General features: G+C 35.3%; 1 protein-coding gene across 2 annotated transcripts in view; it reads right to left on the bottom strand.

The window, feature by feature from the left end:
* PRKAG1_1 (5'-AMP-activated protein kinase subunit gamma-1) overlaps positions 1-25,997 on the bottom strand; it is a 68,499-nt gene that overhangs the window by 23,112 nt on the left and 19,390 nt on the right. For both annotated transcript variants that reach the window (XM_051216540.1, XM_051216539.1), the window contains exons 5-6: positions 2,321-2,502; positions 958-1,167 (exon numbers count right to left, since the gene is read on the bottom strand). In XM_051216540.1, coding sequence (XP_051067137.1) covers positions 958-1,167; positions 2,321-2,502 — 392 coding nt within the window. The remainder of the gene's footprint in view (positions 1-957; positions 1,168-2,320; positions 2,503-25,997) is intronic.

The raw sequence follows: 25,997 nt of genomic DNA, 5'->3' as shown, positions 1-25,997 counted from the left end.
ACATACACACTTATTACCTGAAAATCTATGTTAAATCATAGAATGGTCAATTTATTTGCTTGATCAAACAGAATATTGTTCTGAAATTCAACAGTATTGAACTATTAAATATGCTAATTATTCCTCATAGCTTGTAGTAACAAAGTAGAAGAATGACGCTTTTATGTTTGTCAATCTATTTATCTATTTAATTAATATTTCATGAATAATACTGGTATTCAATTTAAATATTAAGGAGAGTAGATTGATTGCTAATTAAGTGTTAACTCTGTCAATTTTCATGATTAGTTACAGGCTACACTTATTTTACATCAGTCGTTTTCTTACCGGATATTTTTTCTAAAGTTGAGGTTAACTACTTAATATAGTTAGTTAGTAGTATAATTATCCCAAGCTACTTTTTTGAACACCATTTGGTCAACAAAGTCAAAAAGTGAAATATAAGTCACTCGTTTCATGCTGTTTAGGACTCCTTAACAGTGAGCACCCACGATCTCTGACGTGTGACTCGAGTCCAGGACCTTCGGTTTCACACGTAAACTCTTAACCTCTAGACTACTGAACCGGAATCCAACGGTGTTAATGTCTAACTTCAATAGATTCATGATCTTGCTCAACCCATCATCCGTTGCCTGAGGTCTATAACTGTCTCCACCCGACACACGCGCTCTTGCGCACGAGATCAGAGTTTTTGGGTTCGAGTCCCACGTAATGGATCGTGGATGCGCAATGCTCACCGGTCTCGTACTAGGACGAAAGGGTTATCCAGTGCATCCAGGTTTTCATTGATGGTCTAGTTTTAATTGACTCATGAATTCAACTATTAAATTTACTACAATCTCCACAAATCCCCATTCAGATATGAATTTATTTGTAAGGGTTTATATTTTATCATAATTGATACTAAATATCGTAGTTGTCCTGTAATTATTCAAACAAAACTTAAAATAAACTTACAATCACATCAAATTTTGCATAAATTTCAATAAGTTGACCATCTTCATCATTGACAACTGGTAGACATGATACTTGATTTTTCAGAAATAGTTTTAAAGCTTCTATAATTGTTGTATTATTTGTAATTGTTTGAACATTTGGTATATAAGTGCCTAGTTTAAGTTCATGTAAACTTTTAGATATAAATTTAGCTGGAGGTAAATTATGCCTCTGTGAAAAATAAGAAAAAAGGAATTATACAGAAAAGCAAACATAAATGAGAATGGTAAACATCAAGATGTAAACTAAACAGTAGATTAAATAGAAAATGATTTTCATCATGAATTGATATTAGTCAGGAGAGATATATACCATTTTTGAAGCGAAATATAGTTCGACAGTTATTCATTCTTTGCCAGTTGAGTCTATTCAACAGTAACAACTAAACAATCTCGTTCAAGGATTGAACTCAGAGAACTTTCCGCTTTCACGGTAAGTTTAGTATTTACAATAAGTTAGGAACAGATTTTCATGAAAACGTTTTACAATAATCAAAAATTATTCAAAGTTCTACTCAATAAGCATTTATGGCACTTTAATTGTCGTCAATACAATGAAAGAGATTTTTTAAAGAATAAGAAATATGAGATAAAATAAAGTGCAGTTTTTACATGAAAATAAAGAATGATTGGATCTCATAGTTACGGACTGACTTTAATTTAAACAACTGTTGAAAACTAGGAAGAAGTGGACAGCTGTTTCATTAGTAATGCAAATCCATGACACCGCTGCTAGGGATCAAACCCTTGACCTTCGGTCTCGCGCTCGAATGCTTAACCTATAGACCACCAAGCTGGGATCCAATGGTGTTAATGTCTAATTTAAACTACCCTACGATATTGAGTGACCATCTTCTATAGTCATTTGTGAATACCTTTTTCACACTTGACATGTTTGAGATCATCTGATCACGGCCTCTCACTAGGATTTCAGAACTTTCCTAGTCACAAATGAGGACGTGATAATTGTCAGTATGGGGTTGTTGGAATTATTGAATTTCATTGAAATTACTTATCAATCTAATTCAGACAACCAATAATGTGGACTGATTAGAGTTGAACTTGTAAACCATTTGACCTCAGTTCATTGGTTTAGAGATTAAGCGTTCTCTGGCGGAATCTCAATTCCTGGATTCGGTTACCAGTTGTAAGAACACGGATTTCTACTTCTGAGGAGGAGTCACACATTGGGACAAAATACATGTCCAGTGCGTTCAAACTTTCAATAATGGTTCAAATTAAGTTGGTTTTATAATTAACAATCTTCCAAATCTCATACTTGATAGTAAACAATTTTTATTATTATTATACTAAATAGTACTAACATTTAAATGCAAATACTTTAATATTCGTTTATGGGTTAAAATATGTAATGCATTGCCATGTAATGTATCAATAATAGGTAAACGATGAAAACGATATTGTAATAACATTTTTGATGCATCCAATAATGAACATTCAGGTGTAACATGAACTAATGGGATTGTAGTGAAATTTGTATTGATTTCTGTAAAAAAAGAAAGTAAAAAGAAATTGTAATTAATGTTATGATTAGTTTAAGCGGTAAGTCAGTCAGTCAGCTAGAACGTAGAACCAGGTACATATATGCATCGGTCCCAGTTGCCATACCTCATTAACACAGCAAGATGAACACAGGATTCATAAAAGTAGTTAATTCAGTGGTGGTAATATATAAAAGAAAGATTGCATATAAGGACATAGTACGGGAAGAAAGAATTAGTTAGTGGAAAGAAAGATATGAAGCGATTTTAATCTCTTAGTTTAAGGGAAGACAGAGAGTGTATACACCGACGCCATTGTGATCGATTCTGAGCCATTTCACCAAGAGTCTCCAACCATTGGTTACGATAGTCACGCGGACCCCAACCGAGTAGTCTGCATGTCCCAACATGGCTCAGACTAGAAGTTAGTGATTTCAAGCACTAATGTCACGTTTTGGTTTGGCTGCCCCTAACTTTCTCCCAACAGTAAGTGGCGATTATTTAATCCTTTGGTAAACTTATCAGTATACACACTTCTGATGAATCTTACGATAAGACGAAACAACTATCTAGCATTGCTTGGTTTCAATATTTATCTTAACCGTAAACTATCTTCAAAGCTGAAACGTTTGCAAAGACTTCCTTGTCACTTTATTTTTGATATATACTTCTCACAAAAACTCAATTGTTACTAGAGTTATCCTTAGTTATCTAATATGACCAAGTTCAGTGTAGCGTAGCCGTGGTATTTTCACAGCTGAATTTGAGTCAATCTAACCTAGTCCATCCTTGAAAACCTGGATGCACTGGGCGACCGTTTCGTTCTAGTATGGGACTGGTGAACAGTGCACATCCACGTGTGATTCGAACCCAAGACCTTCGGTCTTGCACGTAACTCTTAACTTCTAGATCACTGAGCCTCATGCAATAGTGTTAATGTCTAACTTCAATCGATTCATGATCTTGCTCAACCCTTCGCTCATTTTCTGAGGTAGATAACTGTCTCTACACGACACACGCGCTCTAGCGCTAGAGACCGAAGGTCCTGGATTCGGTTCTCACGTAATGGATCATGTATGCACACTGCTCATCGGTCCTATACTATAACGAAACGGTTGTCCTGTGCATACAGGTTTTCATTGATGATCTAGCTTTAATTGACTTTTTAATTCAACTATGATAATTTTTATTCATTTACATAACTGTGTATCTTTTTTCCCAATTAGGAAAATATCAACTAATTAGAAAGAAGATGATGAAATAATGATGCTGTTTTGTTTTATTGCTCATTAGATCTATTGTAATATTTGAATGGATATCTACATAATGTAGATTGAATCTTCGAGATGGGAACAGAAAAAGTACTTTACCAATAATATGATAGTTACTATTCAGTCAATATCAAGTTTCAATTATAAGGAATTTATGAATATCATCAGTTTTTGGGAGATCATCATTTATCTAGTCGATTGATCGATAGATTAGTTTGAGTGTAATCATAATCAGTTGCGAGTATATATATATATATATATATATATATATATATATATATATATATATATATATATATATATATATATATATATATATATACTCAGAGAGAAACGGATAGATAGATAGACACACAAATAGTTGATAAATAGATAGAGAGATAGACAGACAGACAGATGGAGTTATGAAAGTTACATTAACTACAGCCTGGTCTATTTCACCATACTCATAACTAAACCGGTTGTGTAAATTTTAAAGTTTACTTTGTCTTCCACCATGGTGAAACTAGATTTTGTTATATTGATCAAAATGTTACAAAAAAAGAGTGAGTGTAAGTGTCCCATTGAACAGCGATAAACAGAAACTTAAAAAGTGATAAGTTTTAAAACCAGGTAGTTTTCCCTTTTAGGTAATGAAAATGTCCTGTTGTTGAAAACGGAGAAATATGTAGTAGTAGTAGTAGTAGTAGTAGTAGTAGTAGTAGTAGTAGTAGTAGTAGTAGTAGTAGTAGTAGTAGATAGAGAAAGTAGTGTTGGTGTTAGCTAGGGAAGAGAAAATCAGGAGTACAGTATTACTTATGAATTACATAAGCATGACAATCATTTTAGGCTAAAGATAAACGATATATAACTACTAGGAAGTGAGCATTGTAATAGGTATGTTTGTAGACTGACGAAAAATAATTTGTGACTACCATCATAACTAAGGTCAGTTAGTGATGTAAATCTATAAAACTGAACAATCTTTACTAGCCCCCACTAATAATAATTTCATATTTAATAGTTGAGATCATGAGTCAATTGAAGCTAGACCACCATGATAAACCTGGAAGCACTGGACGGCCATTTCGTCCTACTATGAGTCTCCTCAACAGTACGCATCCACGATCCCGCCCTGCAGAATTCTAACCAAGGACCTATCGGTCTCGTACGCGAGAGCTTAACTACTAGACCACTTCTGAGGATTCCCATAACAAGACGAAATTGCCGTCCAGTGCCTTCAGATTTTTCATGGTGGTCTAGCTTCGATGGACTCATGATCTTAACTTTTGAAATGACTATAATATCCATAAAACTCTCTCTTCTGATAATAATTTCATATTTATTTATTGATGAAAACAAAAACTAAGAATAGTGCCAAGTGTCATTTCCATTTCTTTACATGAGGTTGTTCCCGTGATATTTAAGTCTTTCAGTAAGGATAATACCATTGATTTAATGATTTATAGATCGAATAATTCATGTTTCTTAATTTCAGTTAACTTTCAGTAATAATTTAATAATCCAATAGTTTAATGTTTTAACTATCAGTTGAAGACATGAAGTTCTCGCATTAAACCGCTTTTTGAGAGAAAATGTTTATGAATTGTTCTACAGTCATATAACGGCGGAACAAAATAGTTGTTCAATGAACCCTGGTTATCAGGAGTACCTCAAATGAGATCAATCTTTAGTGAATATAGATTTACTATAAAAGTTTGTTTTAAAATTTATATCACATAATGGTATTTATGTAAAATCCATCATTGTGCTCAATTAATTACAAATTTGATTTATATATTATTATATTCACTTAAGATGAAATACAATTCGATTGATTAATGTTATTTAAAACTCCTCCTGGAGCCCCATTCGGGCTACTGCCGGTCCCAAGCCCGGATAACTGAAAACATCTATCACGTCAATCTATTCTATATAGTGATAAGTTAAAATCACTTCACATTAATTAAACGGTAGTTGCTTTGGGTTATTTGTAGTAATGAGTTTACCACTACTGAAAACCTGGAAGCAATGGACGATTGTTTCGTTTTAGTATGAGATGGATGAACAGTGTGCATACACAATCCCTCACGTGTGACTTGAATCCAAGACCTTCTTTCTCGTACGCGAACTCTTAACCTCTAGACCATTGAGCCAGCATCCAACGGTGTTAGTGTTTAACTTCAACTAATCCACGATATTTCGTGACTGTCTACCATTGTCTTTAGTGAGTAACTGAGTGTCAGTCAGTCAGCTACAACGTAGGACCAGGTACATATATGCATCGGTCCCAGTTGCCACACCTCATTAACACAGCAAGATGAACACCGGATTCATAAAAGTAGTTAATTCAGTGGTGGTAATATATAAAAGAAAGATTGCATATAAGGACATAGTACGGGAAGAAAGAATTAGTTAGTGGAAAGAAAGATATGAAGCGATTTTAATCTCCTAGTTTAAGGGAAGACAGAGAGTGTATACACCGACGCCATTGTGATCGATTCTGAGCCATTTCACCAAGAGTCTCCAACCATTGGTTACGATAGTCACGCGGACCCCAACCGAGTAGTCTGCATGTCCCAACATGGTTCAGACCAGATGTTAGTGACTTCAAGCATTGATGCCACGTTTTGGTTTGGCCGCTCCTAACATTCTTACAACCATCTCCAACACTGGTTAGCATTGCACGTCGTGGTAATCGGTGTCCAGTAATTGAGTGTAGTACGTATTCATTGTAAACTCAATGCAGACTTATGAAATCTATTTCAATATTAATTTTTCGAATGGATAATAACTGATGATGGATCGTGCTTCATATTTTTGGTAATTGTTTGAAATTGATAAGGAAGTTATAACTTGTGTTTCATCATGCTTGATATCACAGTAATGACTTGAAATAAATGCTGATTTGTGTTACTAGGTCAACTGTTTACTATGATTAAACAAATAACTACTACCTACTACTTATTATTTCAGGAAACGGATACTCCTATCCCGATGCAAAGAAGATAGAAAGATTGTAGGAGAAAACTGTTTTGGTTTTCCACCGACGACTAATTAAATGACATCTTCAGTAATAATAATAAATTACATTTCATTATAAATGTTCGGTTAATAAATAAATTTGATTGGATTAAATCAGGTGTTTAGTCTTGAATAGGAAATATAATTCAACACTGAATTATGCATTTGTTCTCTCTCTAACAATCAACTATACTTCTGATGTCTCAAAGTGGCCTATACTCCTATAAAGACTTGATTGAGTAACATTAAATGCTGACTACTGCTTTTGTCAGCAATATTATTAATATTAAGGGTTGTCAACAGTATTAACTCCAGTAGTGTTAAAGGCTTAGAAAGATATTTTTTCTTGTGCAACCTAAAATGGGAGTCAGGGTAGTAGTGATGATCTTTCTGATCAGGCATTGTGACCTCAGTATCGAAGGGACAATTATTACGTGAGGGTGATCGCTCACAGATTTTTTGTTGGGCACTTTTGTTATGCCAGCTGTTTACTCTTTGAACTCTTTAAAGTAATGAATAGTGCTATAGTTATCACCTTTTTCTAACATCATTCACTATCTGTTATAACCAGGTGTCTCTGGAGATACAAGTTATCCTTGAAAAACACCGTAATATAGTTAGCAATATGACTTGCTCACCTCACAATCTCAGGATCATAAAGGGGGGGGTGACGGCTACCTAAAAAAATGAGACGGTTGTCAAGTAGCCTTATGTCCTCAATAACTATCTGGCTATCAATATATAATAAAATTCATGCTTAAATGATTTCAATTTCTCCAAACTACACTGATGGTCATTAAAAAAAAAATCTAGAAGGTATTTTTGTAACGATGATAATGTTTAAATCAATTCAAGTTTCATTCATACAGAATCGGACTTATGTAGAATGAAAACAATATGGATAATCAGTTTATTAAAGTCAACAATGATAAATTGTAGTTACTTACTAGATTGATTAGTTTACTTCTTATAATGAACGTGATATTTAATTCCTATGAAAGTCATTAAAGAGATTGACTTGATATGGAGATTATAATAAAGAGAAACTAGTTTAATTTATAAGTGATATATACATCACGGATTGGACAACGTTTTAAAATAACACTGAATGATTGTTGAGGTATATTGTGACATCATTAAGATCTCAAACACTGAAGAATTTCATTCCAGGTTCAAGAGTTTGATCCCTTATAGGATTAATTAGTATGAACTGTTGTCAACATCCATACTAGAATATTGATAGTTTCTTGGTTTTTAATGTTACCTTTAATGATCTGAATATCTATAACACATATCCACCTATAAATTACATGAATCTCAACATAATTTTCATATCATAATTATTCATTTTTCATTTCCTATTCCATGTGATTGTTTTCTTAAATCGAATTCATTCAATGAAACAATGAATTAATTCACTTAGAAAGTTGAATTGTAAATTCTAGTTAACTACATCATTAAAGTTAACAATTGTATTTATGAATTGTTATTTATAAGATAGATTAAATTGATAAACAACTGGAAATATGATGATATGTGTATATGGGGGGACGACTTCACTGTATGCGGATTAGATTTATTTATTAATTTATTTCAATACATAGATATTGCTACAAAGGAACACTGAATACATATGCGCCACACAAGTCACTGGATTTGTGTGTGTGGGATGTGATACTACAGATCGAGTGCTCAGACGGCAGCAGGTGGTTTTCTTAGAGAGCCAAAACCGGAGCATTCAACTTAAAGGTCTGATCCATAAGGTAGTGGAGCAACGTAAGGAGATGCAGTCCCATGGTAGCCAGGGACCAATAATTGGTTCCTATGCCACTTGTTCCCTCAGGATCCTGTAGTACCTGTACATCATTTGTCCGGGATGAGGGTTTTCCAACTCCCTTAGTTGAGTCCTCCATATTCACCAACCCGATTAAAGTGCCGGACATTCGCTTTTCATCTTCTCAATTTTGTAAACAACACTCCCTGCGTGAGAAGGCAGTGAGTAGCATTTCCCTGACCGTGGTTGTTGACTGTATGTGGCCATGTGAGAGCATTTGGAGAGGGAGAGTTAACTTTCCCCTTTCTTGGTCGTAGCAAGGCATTTCTGGGCAATGTCAATACATATAGATCGGAACTTCCGGATAGTAATTCCTAACTTTACATAACATAATGAAATCATCTAGTGAAAGACTAACATAGACCTGGAAAGGGAGGCTAAATAACTTTCTCATCTTAACTTGAAACTACTTAATAGTTCATAAACTCGACCTTATGCTAGATCAAGTTCAGATGAAACAGATTGTTTCCAATGCTTCTTTTTTACTTGATAACAGTTCATGTTGAAAATGATCTTGAAAAATAACATTCAAAATTTCCGATCTATATGTATTAACATTAAATTATCTTGGATAACTACTACACTGTTATATTTAATAAGAAATCATCATTACAATCATCCAATCCTGCTCGCGACGAACTTTGCCCCCTAATGCCCTGGTACGGCCGAGAGTGGGAAGAGTCCGCTCTCCGTCGAAAAAATGCTCTCATACGGCCACGCGTATATAGCCTCTGACAGGGAAGTCCTACTCATTGCCTTCTCGCTGCGTTTCTGTTGTTTACAAATTGAGAAGACAAAAAGTGAATATTCGGCACTTTAATCGGATTGGTGGATACGGACAGTCCACCTGGGGGAGTTGGAAAACCCTCATTCCAAACCAGTGGTGCACATGTACTCCAGGATCTTAAGGGGACAAAAGGCGTATGAACCCATTATTGGTCCCTGGCTACCATGGGACTGCATCTCCTTACGTTGCTCCACTACCTTATGGATCAGACCTTTAAGTTGAATGCTCCGGTTTTGGCTCTCTAAGAAAACCACCTGCTGCCGTCTGAGCACTCGATCTGTAGTATCACATCCCACACACACAAATCCAGTGACTTGTGTGGCGCATATGTATTCAGTGTTCCTTTGTAGCAATATCTATGTATTGAAATAAATTAATAAATAAATCTAATCCGCATACAGTGAAGTCGTCCCCCCATATACACATATCATCATATTTCCAGTTGTTTATCAATTTAATCTATCTTATAAATAACAATTCATAAATACAATTGTTAACTTTAATGATGTAGTTAACTAGAATTTACAATTCAACTTTCTAAGTGAATTAATTCATTGTTTCATTGAATGAATTCGATTTAAGAAAACAATCACATGGAATAGGAAATGAAAAATGAATAATTATGATATGAAAATTATGTTGAGATTCATGTAATTTATAGGTGGATATGTGTTATAGATATTCAGATCATTACAGTGGATAATAGTTTCGTGCTAGAAAGTTGCTTTTCAGTATTGTTTTTCTTCTATCTTGCTATGGATCATACCTACGACGTTTAGACCCTGCTATGATAGTCTAAAGTTCAGATCAACTTCAGTATCTTACACTCAACACAATAGCACTCCAGTGATCATCGTCTCTCACTTGACATTCTGAAATAATCTATCCTCTATTTTGTTAGACTGAAAAATTATTATCTAGTGATAAGAACCATGTTCAATTTTACAGTTTATGTACCTATGCACTCTAATCCGTTAGATAAGCTTTAGAATTTGACAGAAATATTTACTGAACAGCTGTCGAAAGGATTAAGCAAGTGTATAAACTGTTTAGATTATTATTGAATTAGGGAAGTCAGAAAAAAATACCTCAGATTAATTAATCAATGACTTTATCATTAATGTATTTAACTGATACACTTTATTTTAGCATAAAATGAGAAATTACTAAGGTATTTAAAGATTATCAAGATACGAGTAGACTAAAAATGGAATGGATTTGTGCTACTTAACAGTGGGAGTCTTTGTCATCTTATTTGTGACACATCATCTAGTGGCACCCAGTTTTCATATAGATTTTCCACAACTGAATTTTAAGCGGAAGTAGATAGTGGATAGCAGAGGAATCCGAAATGCGTGTTTCGTCCTATTTGCGACTCGTCAGCTAGATGTACTTTCACCTTAGTGCACAAGCAGGTGGCTATCAGGACTCGGTAGCTAAGTGGATAACGCGATGACGTTTGAAGTGAACGGTACTGGGTTTGAGTCCCGGAGTGAACATCAACTCTGAGATGCAGGTACATCCAACTGACGAGTCTCAAATAGGATGAAATATGTGTCAAACTAGATTCCACTACCAGCAACTATCCATCTTTGCTTAAAAAGTTTGTGACTTAAGGCAATATCGAGGCAATTCGTCCACCATACACATATGTCAATATGAAACCGATCAATTGTAGTCCTAAATAACAATAGGAAGATACAAGTAAAATAACATCAAGTGAATCTATACTGAATTTATTGGTTTTAACCTACTAGGATTGAAAACAAAAAAGTCTAACTAGTAACCTTGTAATCACTAGTAATAAACAATTAAACATATTTTTTTCTCAAGTATTCATTTAAACAATCAGCCATTCCAATCCATCTATGGTCATATAGATACCTATAACAATGATCATTTCTAATAGAATACAATGAAAAGTTATATTAGTCGATAATAAGTAAGAAGTTGATAAATGTAGAAATCATTTTAAAAAAAGATAAGATTTTGGTTGTTTTTTTATTATTTACTTCTTATGTCCTGCGTTCGAATCTCGCAGGGGGCGAGGTCGTGGATGCGCACTGCTGAGAAGTCCCATACTAGGACGAAACGGCCGTCCAGTGCTTCCTGATTTTCCATCGTGGTCTAGCTTCAATTGACTCATGATTTCAATCAGTGAAATTTCTAAAATCTCCACAAAACCCCTCCTGCTACTTCTTATATGTTTACTGCTTATCTGTTTCCCTCCTATCTTTTTTGTTTTGTTTTGTTTTAAAAACAAAACAAGACAGCAAGTTTAATTTCATTATTGCTCGTTTGTTGCTATCCTACCATTGACCTTGAAACATACACCTTGTTTATCCGATATGTGGATCACGTGGTCGAAAAAAACAAAAAAAAAAACATGTGGGGCATGACAGTAATTAACTAGTATCACTATTATTATCATGATTATTATTATTGTAAGAGATAGTCCATTTACAGACATAAATAAACTGAACAGATTTCATTTCATTACAAGATTACGTAACAAGACCCTATTATTATCATCAATACATTTGTATTATGTTGTATATATGGGATATTTGAAGAAAAAAAGAAAGAAGACATATTCTATAGGGATAACCTTGAAAAATCTAAATCTGTCTAGTCAGTCAGTTAATCAGGAAATAAGTAAATATGAATTTTAGGATAAAAAAAAAACTCAACTCTAATTTCTAATATGTTAATTCTTGAATCTATTTTAATAGATAAATGCATTGTAACCTTTAAGTGATTTATACTTTCATGAATGGGTCGAAAGTAGTTATATGTATTATCATAATTGATTGATTACTGGATGGTGATCAATGTCATGTGTGTCGAGTCCCAGAGTTCAAGGTTTCTTGTTGACTACCTCCAACCACCATCTTACTTACTTACGCCTGTTACTCCTAATGGAGCATAGGCAGCCGACCAACATTCTCCAACCCACTCTGTCATGGGGTCTTCTTTTCTAATTCCATCCAATTCTTGTTCATTCTTCTCATGTCTATCTCCATTTCCCACCATCTTAGTTATATATATATATATATATATATATATATATATATATATATATATATATATGGTCAATTAGAGAAATATGTGTAGAGGCGGTTAGAAGTATTAACAATTTCAAAATTAAAATTCTACAAAATGGTAACTGAAATAAAATTTTATCTTTTTGTCTAGGTCACAATAAAGAAATTAAGTACAATTACATACTGAAATGAAGTAAACAATCAATCTTATTAGAATATACTCACAAGTATAATTTAATATATATATATGAGTCTACTAAAAGGATAAAAGAGATTTTATTATAAAGTGATTTCAAAAGAATAATCAAGAGATTAAAGATGAATAAGAGGATGAAAATAATTTACGAGTCGGAAATATATGTGATAATTGTACACTTCAGCAGTGCGCATCCACGATCCCGCCCAACGTGAGATTTGAACCCAGGACCTATAAGTCTCGAATCACGCGGGGGACGAGATCATGGATACGCACTGCTGAGGAGTCCTATACTAGGACAAAACGGCCGTCCAGTGCTTCCAGGTTTTCAGTGATGGTCTAGCTTCAATTGGCTCATGATTTCAACTAGTGAAATTTCTAAAAATCTCCACAAAACCCATTCTGATAATTGTACACTTAACAGAGAGATGAAAAGGAATATAAAACAGTAAAGGTCATAATAATAACTGTGATTATGGTATTCGAAAAATACAAAATAATGATGAAAATAAAAAAGAAGACCAAAACATACTGAAGAAATGAATTAGGGCCAAAGAAGGATGAAAGTTTAGGTGTATTGCGTTAACATGCAGATTTCAGGCTTGAATCAATAGAACCTTAACTCTCAAGCTGTTATATCTTCTGACCTGTTTGTCTTTGTTTATTGTATAACTTAATGAGATTGCCAATTAGAGAGCAGTGACATCGATCGGATCAATGATGCATAAAACACGTACGAGAAGTCTAGAGTCTTTAATGGTCCTGCTTCCTGACTACCTCCACCTGTTAAGTCTAGAACACCAATCTCAGCCGCTGTGATATGAATCATTTATTTCAAACATAATGGGTTTATATACCAACCAGACAGACTACATCGTACCAATAAAATAGGAAACAACATTTATAAAAGATCTAGCCAGAAGTGGCTGTGAATGTGGGAGACTGTAATTAATAGACAGGCCATAACTCAAGAATGGTAAATCGTATAATAATAGTTCATAGGTCAAAATAAAGCTTATGACAAAAGGAACACGAATATGAATAATTTAATTACTTAACAATTATACGATAAAAATATACACATAATATTGGTCCATAAATGAATCCCAAAAGCTACCATTCATTATGCTTATCGGGGCATAACAAGATTTGGTATTCTTTATAAGATAGAACCTTTCGATGGGCAATTGTAACAGTTTTATTTCATGTACTACTGAATGTTAGTTAAGTATGTAAATATACAAATGTACAATCAAATTGTACAATAAACTACTGCCATTTTTGGCTCAGTTTAATCACTGTTTAATCTATCTTTATTTGTTTGTTAATTACTAAATATTTTAATAACTTAGAGTATTAATTATTCACATTGCAACATCTCCAGTTATCTTTCAAAGCTAATCAAATTGTACCTAACTGAGCCGGAGCTTCATTTAACGTTTTTGGTAATAAAATAAGCCATATTAGATGTAGGACAATTTTTGCTTCAGGGAATAAATAAGGGCTGTGTAATATCGTGAATTAGTTAGAACTGGACATTAACAACGATGAATGTCAGCTCAGTAATCTGAATGTTGGGCGTTTGCTCACGAGATAAAATGTCTTGGGTTCAACTCCTAGCTGCGAAGGTATAGATACACAAAGTTGAGTCCAATACTAGGACAAACATAACCATCTAGTCCTTACAGGTTTTCAATAGTAGTCTTGTAAACATTAGTTATTGATTTAAAACATCAAACAGAATTCATTTCAGCAAACAAAAACATCTAGATTACCAGTATAGGGGTTGTGGAGATTATTAAGTTTTTGATTAACATCATGAACCGATTGATGTTAGACCACCATTGAAAACCTGGAAGCATTGGATGGCCGTTTCTTCCCATTGTAGGACTCCGCAACAGTGCACATCCACGATCCCGCTCGCAGGATTCGAATCCAGGGCCTTCAGTCTCAATCAAAAACTTAATAATCTCCACAACCCCTATACTGGTAATTAACATGTGCTCATTAGTGACTAGCTTCGTGAGGGAATTCTCGGAGTTCTAGTGAGAAGCCATGACTAGTGGAGCTAATCCGTGTCGGGTAGAGACAGGTATCTACCTCAGTACAATAGAAGGTTTCGTGGATTAGTTGATGTTAGACACTAACACTATTAGATGCCGGCTCAGTGGTCCAGTAGGTTAAGCGTTCGTCCCACAATAGAACGAAACGGCCGTCCAGTGCTTCCAGTCAACTAATACAGATTAATTAAAAAGGAGGAAATATAAGGTGACTAATAGTATTTATATTGAATGATTTATCGATTGCATAGTGAATTGATGATATGTTAGTGATTAGTGTATACAATACTAAATAACCAATGTAACCTAGTTTTTTTTTTTTCAGGTGAATACTATTCATACTGTGGATGAATGATTCAAAAAAAAAATGTGTTTAAAAGAGTATGATTTAATGTAAAGGTTGTACTTCTCATGTATCATTGATGATTGAAGAACATTGAGCAATCGGTTCTTTTGAGTTTGAACTTCTTAGTTTCTTATGAACCTTCGACTTTGTATTGGGAGTTTTATTTATAGATTATTTTGTAGGCAGAGAAAATTTGGTCTTTGGTTGGTTTTCAATATATAATAGGAAGACATGACTATACTCCACTAGTTAAAGATTCGGGAATCTATCTCAAATCTAGTCACAAGTTAGTATATGATTATAGTTATGTATACTTTGTTATGGTGAGAATTTATCGACGAAATCAATCTTGATAAACCATTAGATGAGATTATTTGACACATAATTCCCTTTCACACTATTGTCCAATAAACAACAAGAAATTTCTAAGCACAGTTGGATAGTGAGTAGCAATACAATCTATGACCTGTCTTTCGTTCTATTTGGGATTTTTCGGCTAGATGTACCTAGATTCCAATATTGATGTTTACTAACAGGTTTGAACCTAGTCCTTTCACTGTAAATGTCAATGTATTATCCACTTAGTTACTAAGTTCAAATAGCCACAACCTTGTGCAACGAGAATGAATTGTAACTCAATTGTATAGATTTGAACATTTTGATCTGTTTTTTTAAAAATCCTTATGAATGATAAGAATATCGAAGCTACCTCCTCAGGATAAGAATAAGCCAAAAAAACAGACTGATCAATTATTCAATAACATCAACAACGGTAGGATTCAAACAATTACAATTGAATAGTTGAAATCATGAGTCAAAAGAAGCTAAACCACCATGGAAAACATGGAAGCATTGGACGGCCGTCTTATCCTAGTATGGGACTCCTCAGCAGCGCGCATCCGTGATCCCGACCCTCGCGAGATTCGAACATAGGACTTATCAGTCTCGCGCGCAAGCGCTTAACCTCCAGACCACTGAGCCAGCATCCAATGGTGTTAATGTCTAACTTCAACCAATCCACGAAATTGCGCCACTGTCCGCCATTATCTTCAGTGAGCTGATATCTCACAAAAGACCTGATTGAACTCCACTGGTTATGGCTTCTCACTAGAACTCCAGAATATACCTCTTAAAGCGAGGTTGATTAGTAGGACGAAACAGCCATCCAGTGCTTCCAGGTTTTCCATGGAGATTTCGCTTCAATTGACTTATGATTTCAACTATTGAAATGAGTAAAATCTCCACAAAACTCCTTCCGATAATTACAATTAAATTAAAACAATAAGAAATATTGTACACATGGATAGGAAAACAAAAAACTGTTTTCAAATCATTTACTTAGTGGTATCTCAGCCAACACTTTAAGAATCTAATAAGAAACTATGGTGTATAGAGTTAATTAAGTTGAAAAGAAGATTATAATTGATCAACACATAATGAATAGCAAATTTCTAGTTTTTTGTTTTACTATCCTTCAATGTTGGTCAATATTAGTGATGAAGTTTACACCAAAATTGTACATTATCTTGACAAAAACCAAATAATTTGATGCGATACTATTTTTTTTAATGTTTTTTTTTGTGTCTAGGCTAAGAAGAAATATGAAATTAGCATATTAGACATCTTAATTATGTACATTATACTACCTCATTATGCGATAACATTCAAGTATACATAATAAGCTTTTTAGATTATTGAAATAGAATTCAATCAAAGTGTATCAGTAATTGTAATAAGCAATGGCTAGTCGAGTTCAACTGGGTCTATTGTGTGTTAGTAACTCACTGAAGACAATGATGGGTGTGATTGATCAATTTAGTGGATTGGTTGAAGTTAGACATTAACACTATTGAATACTGGTTCCCTGGTCTAGTGGTTAGGCGTTCGCGCGCGAGAGACTGATAGATCCTGGGTCCGAATCTCGCAGGGCGGGATCATGGATACACACTACTGAGGAGTCCCACAGTGGGAAGGAACGACCATCGAGTGCTTTCAGGTTTTCCATGATGGTCTAGGTTCAATTGACTCATGATTTCAACTATTGAAATTGTAATATTATTTGTTCTATCAAATCTTATCATATGAAATGATTATTTGTTTTATGTATAATTGAAAATGTATTTGATTGTTGTTACATTTCCCTTGTTATGAAATTCTCCAGCTAAATTGTAATGTAAAATGGTGGTTGGAGGTAGTTAACAGGAAACCCGGGTTTTGTGCGATTCGGCACTCGTCAGTAAGGTGTACCTGTAATCTTGAGGGAACTGGTGCTCTCTGACGGATTCCAGCCCGTGTCACCCAGCTATCCGGGCCGCGACTGAACTCCTGTAAGACCGAGATGTAATCACAATTAATTGATCACTGAGTGTTGATCAGTGTCATGTGTTTCAGGTCCTTATTAGTGCAGATCAAATGCTATCAATCAAGTTGCAATGTGGCCATAAGTCAGGTCTAGGACCTGACACACATGACATTGATCACCAACCAGTGATCAATCAATTGTAAATCATAGTGTTTTTACACGCTCGGTATATCAAAGAAATTCACCGTCATAAAATTTATTTAACTAAACAAGAAAAATGGTAATTAAATAGTTTATGACGTACATTTGTTATTCATGTGATTATATCAGTCAATAACGTAAATTAATTTATAAACTTTAATAATTACACATAACTAAGACATATTTAATACAAAACCATTTAAATAGTTAAATAACAAAACACGGAATACAATGGACAGTTCAGAATCAATTAGACGATATGGACTTCGCAGATGACCTATCCCACTTATCCCATACACACGAACAAATACAGAAGACAAGCAATGTAGCAGCAGCAGTCTCTGTATCAGTAGGCCTAAACATACACAAAGGAAAAAGCAAGATCCTCAAATACAACACGGGGAACACTAACCCAATCACACTTGGTGGCGAAACTCTGGAAGATGTGGAATCGTTGACGTACCTGGGAAGCATCATCGATGAACAAGGAGGATCAGATACAGACGTAAAGGTGAGGATTGGCAAAGCACTGGCCACATTCCTACAATTGAAGAACACATGGAACTCAAAACAACTATCTATCAACCAATATCAAAGTGAGAATCGTCAATACGAACGTCAAGACAGTTCTACTGTATGGAGCTGAAACGTCGAGAACTACTACAACCATAATCAAGAAGGTACGGGAAGTTATAAACGGTTGACGACGCAAGATACTCAACATCTATTGTCCAGATACCATCAGCAACAGCCTACTGTGGGAGAGAACAAACCGGCTTCCAGTTGCAGATGAAATTAGGAAAAGATGTTGGAAATGGATAGGACATAAATTACGGAAATCACCAAACTGCATCACGAGACAAGGCCTAACTTGGAATCGTGAAGGGAAGCAGAAAAGAGGAAGGGTAAAGAACACATTACGTCGAGAAACGGAAGCAGATATGAATAGGATGAATAACAACTGGAAGGCATTTCCCAGGACAGGGTAGGATAGAGAATGCTGGGGAGTTGCCTATGCTCCTCCACGAGGAGTAACAGGCGTAAGTAAGTAGGTATAGTTAAATAACTAAAATTATTGATATTATTTTAAATCGGAGATAGATATTATTAGTTAAAGAACTGTTGAGAATTAATGAGTACTGGACAACTCTTTATCAATAATAGGAAACTCTTTAGTAGTATACATCCATAACCTCATATGCAGTCGAATACATTTTACCTTTCAAGCACTAAGTCATATTGATTGATTTCATATTCTTTGTTAAAATTGATATAATATGATCACTATTTAGTTTCTTTGATGTCATATGTTTCATTCTCGAAACGACTGAACTCTACCGGTTATGACTTCCCACTGAAACTTCAGTAACTTATTTGGAAGTTAACCACCGGTATGCATGTAATTATGATTTATTTGATTAATTGTATGTTGTTGGTGAGTACTATTCAAGAATTTCATACTAGCATGAATGAGTTCATTTCAATGACCAACTAATTAAAAGAAATATAAACATCTGTCTTAAAGATGACTACTTCTAGAAATGAATTTCCAACGTTCTGGTGGATTTCTGTAACTGGTGGAATTCAATGATATCAGAAGTGAGACCATATGCATCACCAATGAAACCAAATGATTGCCATTCTTTATGATGAATCGGCTGTAGATAGACATGTGTATTGTTAGATAATTGTTCAATGATCTAAAGACAATACATTCATAACCAGACTTGAAGATCTTCGGTCCGAGCCCTGGTTGGTTGATAAATCTTAACTTCAGGCGATACGTGTTTTGAATTATTCTTAATCTATAACAGCTCATTATCAGAAGCTAAGCAAGACTAAACACAAATTTCGGTTCTGTTGTTCTAGCCATAATCAAAATATACTTTAAATTGATAATGTTGTCTTTCATTGATTGGTTAAATTTATAAATAAACAGATGAAACAATTAGAGTTTCATCAACTACACAAATGTCTCCATGATTATAAACTGGAAAATAACTAAATAAAAAAATTAGTGTTGAATTAGATGTCACTTTCATGCTATATGATTTGAAATTGTTGACAAGATACCCTGGATATAGATGTCTTACCAGTTTCGACATGTCAACAAGTCATACCTTCAATCTTGAGGAATCGATACTTTATGTGTGGTTCAAACCCATGACAATCAGCATCATAATCTAAGATGTTACTATTGAAGTATTTGAGCTACCGCTAACCTTCAATAGGATTAAGATATTTGCAATGACTAATCACTGAACAGTAACCAACTTCATGTTTATATCCAGTCCTTATGGCAAATCAAGTTCTACCGTTTAAGTTATAACTTTGCTTTACTTTAACTAACGAAAATAATCTGTCCCAAATAATTTACATTTTAACTACTGATAATTAAAGTGACAAGGTATGTTCACATCACGTTACAACAGTCTAAAGACATAGTTTTTGTGACGACGGACCACCGGTGAACTCGAGGAAGCTGTAAGAGGCTCAGAAGGAGCCGAAGACGTCCCATCCAATCACCTTTCGGAAGAATGTTCTAGAATTCCAACATGTAGCTTCCCGATTGCATAATGCTAATAACCCCCTGTATGCGGATTGGAAGACTGTAATGATGATTTCGTTCTCACTAAAAACTATAAATACCTGACAATTTTGTACTATGATTGACACTGTTTGGAATGGTATCCCTTTCATTAGTCTTCTGTCTTCTTATTGCGACTTGGAAGGGTTTTGGTGTTCTAGTGCTCTGTTATACGCGGTATATCGAGAAAATCAGTTTTCAAGATATAACGGTTTTATTGATGTATCGATTCCAAAAAATAGATAATCGGCGAGACTATAATTTATGGACGAACCAATCAAATTTAGTACAACAGGTCTTGCATTTTGGCACAAAATTCGTTCATCCATTTGTCTAAATAGCGTTTTGGCATTTTAGCTAATGTCAATTCGTGATGAAAACCCTAGATCTTAGTGGAGTTTTGTTCTTTGAGCTGGATGGTTTGTGCTGATGATGTCGTTCAAAAGAACGATGAAAGCTCCACGACCAAACCATCCAGCTCAGAAAACAAAACTCCACCAAAATCATCCACCTGAGCTACAAATCTTCTCCACCCTAGATCTATTTCATAACCTTAACCACCAGCTGTCATAATCCTTATTATTCACATCATCTCTTAACAGTATGCAAGTCAGTGTACCTATTCCTTGTGAATCATGTCTGGTCGTGACAAAGATTGTAAGAGTTTGGGCAAAGGAGGAGCCAAGAGATATAGCAAGGTTCAACACGACAACACCCAGGATATCACATAATAATGAACCCTCATTTAGCCCTAGTAATTAGATGGACATTATCTAAGTCACTTAAACGTTACTCAAAGGTCATCTATAAATTATAATCTGACCAGATAATCCAGTTAATATTATAAACGTCAGAATTAAAAAAAAATATGTCCATGTATATAGGTCTTGCATATACTTGTAAAATATCATTAGGTAACCTTCTAATTTATTGAGTTGATTAATTAAGACTTTGACCTATTAACAGGTAAACATTAATTCTAATCACTCATCATTGTAATGGATATAATCTATGTATCACCCTTTATTACTTATAGTACAGATGTAAATTCTGAAATTAAACATCTCTTAGTATACAAAACGTTCTATATGATGTTATTTATCTATCTCAGAAAAGGATGGACATATTATACATTCTCAATCCAGGAGATTGGGTCGATGAGCAGAACACTTTAGGTATCAGTTCAACTGGCCTTCAGTCACACTTCTGTTTCCCACGATCTCCAGTCGACCTACATGGCAAGTTCATGTAAGTCCTCTGACTCTTTACGAAGTTGAAAAACCTATAAGAGCAGCATGCCCTGACAGCTTTACCCCAGAGATTTTTAAGAATAGCAGTCCAGTTTTAGCAGTGAGATTGATTGAGGTCTTAAGTAGAATCTGGAAACTGGACGTAATCCCATCTGACTGGTCTCAATCACTGATTGTACCAGTTTTTAAGAAAGGACAAAAGTCCTCTTGTGACAATCACAGAGGAATCAGTTTGACTAATATAGTGTCTAAAATATTAGCCTCAGTAATACTTCGACGCCCAACCAAAGCTCGTGAAGAGCAGACTAGAGAAAATCAGACTGGTTTTCGACCTGGACGTGGCTGTATAGATCAGATATTCACACTACGTCAGGTTCTAGAACATAAACACACATTCAGATGCCCCACAATGGTAGTATTTCTCGACCTTAAGGCGGCATTCGACTCTGTTGATCGTGAGGTTCTATGGCAGTGTTTGTCACTGAAAGGAGTACCAAAGAAGTACATTAACCTTATAAAGGCTCTTTACTCGAACACAACTGGTAGAGTGAGAGCTCATGGCGAACTGTCATCAGAATTGATTACCTCGAGTGGTATTCGTCAGGGCTGTCCACTCTCCCCATTCTTGTTCAACTTTGTCATTGACGTACTTTTAGAGATAACACTCTCCTCATCTAAATTTACAGGGGTTGAACTTCTACCGGGAGGTTCACTTGTTGACTTAGAATATGCAGATGACATAGTTTTATTTGGCGAAGACGCTGACAAAATGCAGAGTCTTCTGACCACTCGAAGCAACAAAGCTAGCATGTTTGAGATGCGATTCTACCAGTCGAAATACAAAATATTACTTCAGCATTGGATTGCATCGACAACCGAACTAATGATAGGGAGTGAAGTAGTTGAGTGTGTCGATCGCTTCACTTATCTTGAGAGTCTCATCAGCCCTTGTGGTCTGGTGTGTGACGAAATCTCAGCACGGATACAGAAGGCTCGACTAGCTTTTGCCAACTTACGTCATTTATGGCGTAGACGAGATATCCGTCTGTCAACCAAAGGACGTGTTTACTGCGTTGTAGTTCGTTCCGTCCTACTTCATACGAGTGGAACATGGCCAGTAAGAGTAGATGTTCGTAGGTTACTAGTATTCGATCATAGGTGTCTCCAAAGCATTGCTCGTATATCCTGGGACCATCGGGTAAGTAATGCAGTTGTTAGGACACGGGTACTAGGTAAGGATGGCAAATCAATTGATAAAGTAGTAAAACTTCATCAGTTGAGATGGCTGGGACACATGTTACGTATGCCCAAACACCGAATGCCCCGACGTGTGATGTTTTATGGTATAGGAGTAGGTTAGAAGAAAGCTAGGGGCGACCAGACCAAAACATGGCACAAATCCATGAAGTCACTGACAAGTGGACTGAGCCATGTTGGTAGGTGTAGACTACCTGGTTGGGGACCGCGAGATGATTGCAACCGATGGTTAGAGACCCTGAATGATATGGCTCAAAATCGCCTGCAATGGTGCAGGTGCATCCATTCTTTGTGTTCTTCCAAATTCTGGTCTTCTGAATTCTTCATGTCCCTTTCTTTTTTCTCTTTCCAAATTTATTTCACTGTATTATACTCCTTGAATAACATCTTCAAACCCCAATCTTTCCGACTACAGCTTATACTTTTACAGGATTTGGATTGACAACTGCATCTCTGTACTAATGTGGTATGGGAACTCGAACTGATATACGTACGTACGAAGTTCTACGTTGTTACTGACTGACTGATTTATCTGTAATAAACAGTTATAAGTCACATAGAACGTAAAATCCATATACATCAGTAAAACAATATAAATGTTGGATCAGTAGAAGTAGTAAGAACACATCCGATAAAAGAAGAGATTAGACATGAATAATGTAATCTAAATAGAATGAATGAATTCTCTAAGTAAAGGCTAAATATTATTCGGAAAGACTATGAGTGAATAGAATTGTGATGTTGTGACCGACTCTGAAATATGTCATACAACTTCAACAAACATTGATTACAAAAATTGGTGAGAACTCAACCAGCATCAGAGCTCAGCCTTACAGAATGATGTCAAATGTTTGTTTAACCGCCTTCATTTTTCTTTTAGCTAACATCGCTCATCGAGGTACACGTTAGTTGGGTTGCATAATTCCGAAATAGTGTATATCATTCAAAATTTCAGTTCATTTTTATAGCCGCCTATTGAATCAAAAAATTTCAGTGCCGTTTTTGTTTTAAGTAGTAAATGTTTACAGTAAATCAAGTATAAAACTAGTAATACTGACGATTGATTTACTTTTGTATTGGTTGTTTGAATCTTCCCATTGATGTTTAGGAGTAAAGTTGATCAGTCCCATATTAGCATATGTGCATATTGTGTGATTCACCTCGATATTGTATTAAATCACAAGCATTATAAGCAGAGAAAGATGGTGTCTAGCACTGGAATCTAGGATATGCGTTTCGTCCTATTTAGGACTCGTCATCTGGATGTACTGGATTCGAGTAAACATCAGTTCTCGGATGCAGGTACATTAAGCTAAAGAGTCCCAAATAAGATGGAACGTTCATCTTGGATTCTACTGCTAGCCACCATACATCTCTGCTCATAATACTGACGATTAATCATCTAACTGTAAATAATATTTTATTTAGTTTAGTCTTGTCAACGTATCGGAGTCTTCAATACTTAATCACTATGTCTTACTTTGATATTGAGTGAAAGGGATTCAAATCCTATGCTTTACCAAGTCATGTCAGTATGTATAGGAACTAGATCAAGCAGAACTTCCTATCGATTGCTTCCTAAGTTATGTAAGATATATGTTAGCCAATCAAAATGACTTTAATAAAATGTCTATACAAAAGTCAATAAAAGGAAGGTTTCAAACTCTCATAATAATAAAATTTCTATTTTTATTTCTAGAACAAAAAGATAGAAAAACGCATTGTTCAGTTTATTGTTTCTAATGTCAATAAATATAGAATAAATATTTATCCTCTGTTGGATTTTATTTCAGAATCATGAGATATAGTCAATGTTTATTATTTGATTAATTCAAACACTTAAATATTGTTACAAAGGGGGACCAAATACATAGGCGCCACATAAGTCACTTGATTTGTGTGTGGGCTGCGATACTGTACGGGTGTATGAACCGAAGCAGGTGGTTTTCTTAGGGAGCCACAGTCAGAGCCTTCAACCTAAAGGTCTGATCCACAAAGCAGTGGGGCAATGTAAGGAAATTCAGTCCCATGGTAGCCAGTGACCAATAATAGGTTCATACGCCATTTGTCCTCTCAGGATCATAGAGCCCATGTACACCCTCTGTTCGGAGTCAGGGTATTGCAACTTCCCTAGATGAATCCTCCATATCCACCGATCCGGTTAAAGCGCCAGACATTCGCTTTTCGTCCTCTCAATGTCGTAAACAACAGAAATGAAGTGAGAAGGCAGTGAGTAGGACTTCCCTGGTAGTGGTTGTATGTACGTGGCCATGTGAGCATTTTTCGAGGGAGAGCTGACTCTCCCTACCCTTGGTCGTACAAGGACATTTGGGCGCAGTCAATGTTTAAAGAAAAATCTAATGATAACTACATGAATTTAGAAATATCTCAAAATAGAAATAAACAATTTATGTGAAATGGTTGAAATCAACAAAATCTAACCAAATTAGACTAGGTGAATTGAATTATGGTTGTTAGTAATTATAAGAAAAAAAACAACAACTTAACTAATAACTGAAACCCGAATAACATGAAATTCTTTCTTGTCTATCATAAAAATGCGTTCACACGCAAGACAGTTCCTGAGTTCGATTCCCGAAAGAAGGTTGTCTAGCATTTCCAGTTTTGTTTTGTTTTGATTTTTAATAGCGGTCTAGCTAAGATTCATTCATGATTAAAACCATTAAAATTCTACAATTGCCAAGGATAATTAGCCATTTAATGTTTTGATTATATGACTCTAGTTAATAAGCATTAAACATAAATGTCACAGTTGATTAACCACTGAGTGTTGATCAATGTCATGCGTTTCAGGTCCTTCTTGGTGCAGATCAAATGCTATCAACCAAGTTGCAATGTGGCCACTAGTCTAGGTGACTTGACATTGGGTGTACTATGTTGAGATGAGATGGTGGTTGAAGGTAGTCAACAGGAAGCCCAGGACTCGGGTTTCGTGCTACTCGGCACTCGTCAGCAAGGTGTACCTGTAATCCTGAGGGAACTGGTGCTACCTGTCGGACTCGACCCCGTATCACCTAGCTTCACAATCAGAGCCATTACCACTGAGTTGTCCGGGTCGCAACCGACCTCCTGTAGGACTGAGATATAATCACAATCGATTGGTCGCTGGATGGTAATCAATGTCATGTGTGTCACGTTCTTCTTATTTCAGATCAAATATCATCTACAATTACCAAGTATTTTGTGCATCTCTATGTTATTTTAAGTGTTAGTAACCATTGTATCCCGACTCAGTGATTTAAAGGTTAGGCGTTTACACGCAAGACATTTCCTGAGTTCGATTCCCGGAAAAATATTATCTAGCACTTCCAGTTTTGTTTTGTTCTGTAATAGCAATCTAG

The sequence above is a fragment of the Schistosoma haematobium genome, chromosome 4 (genome assembly GCF_000699445.3).
Source record: "Schistosoma haematobium chromosome 4, whole genome shotgun sequence".
NCBI classification, from domain to species: domain Eukaryota; kingdom Metazoa; phylum Platyhelminthes; class Trematoda; order Strigeidida; family Schistosomatidae; genus Schistosoma; species Schistosoma haematobium.
Note: the sequence above shows the minus strand (reverse complement) of the source record. Positions and strands in the feature narration are given on the sequence as shown.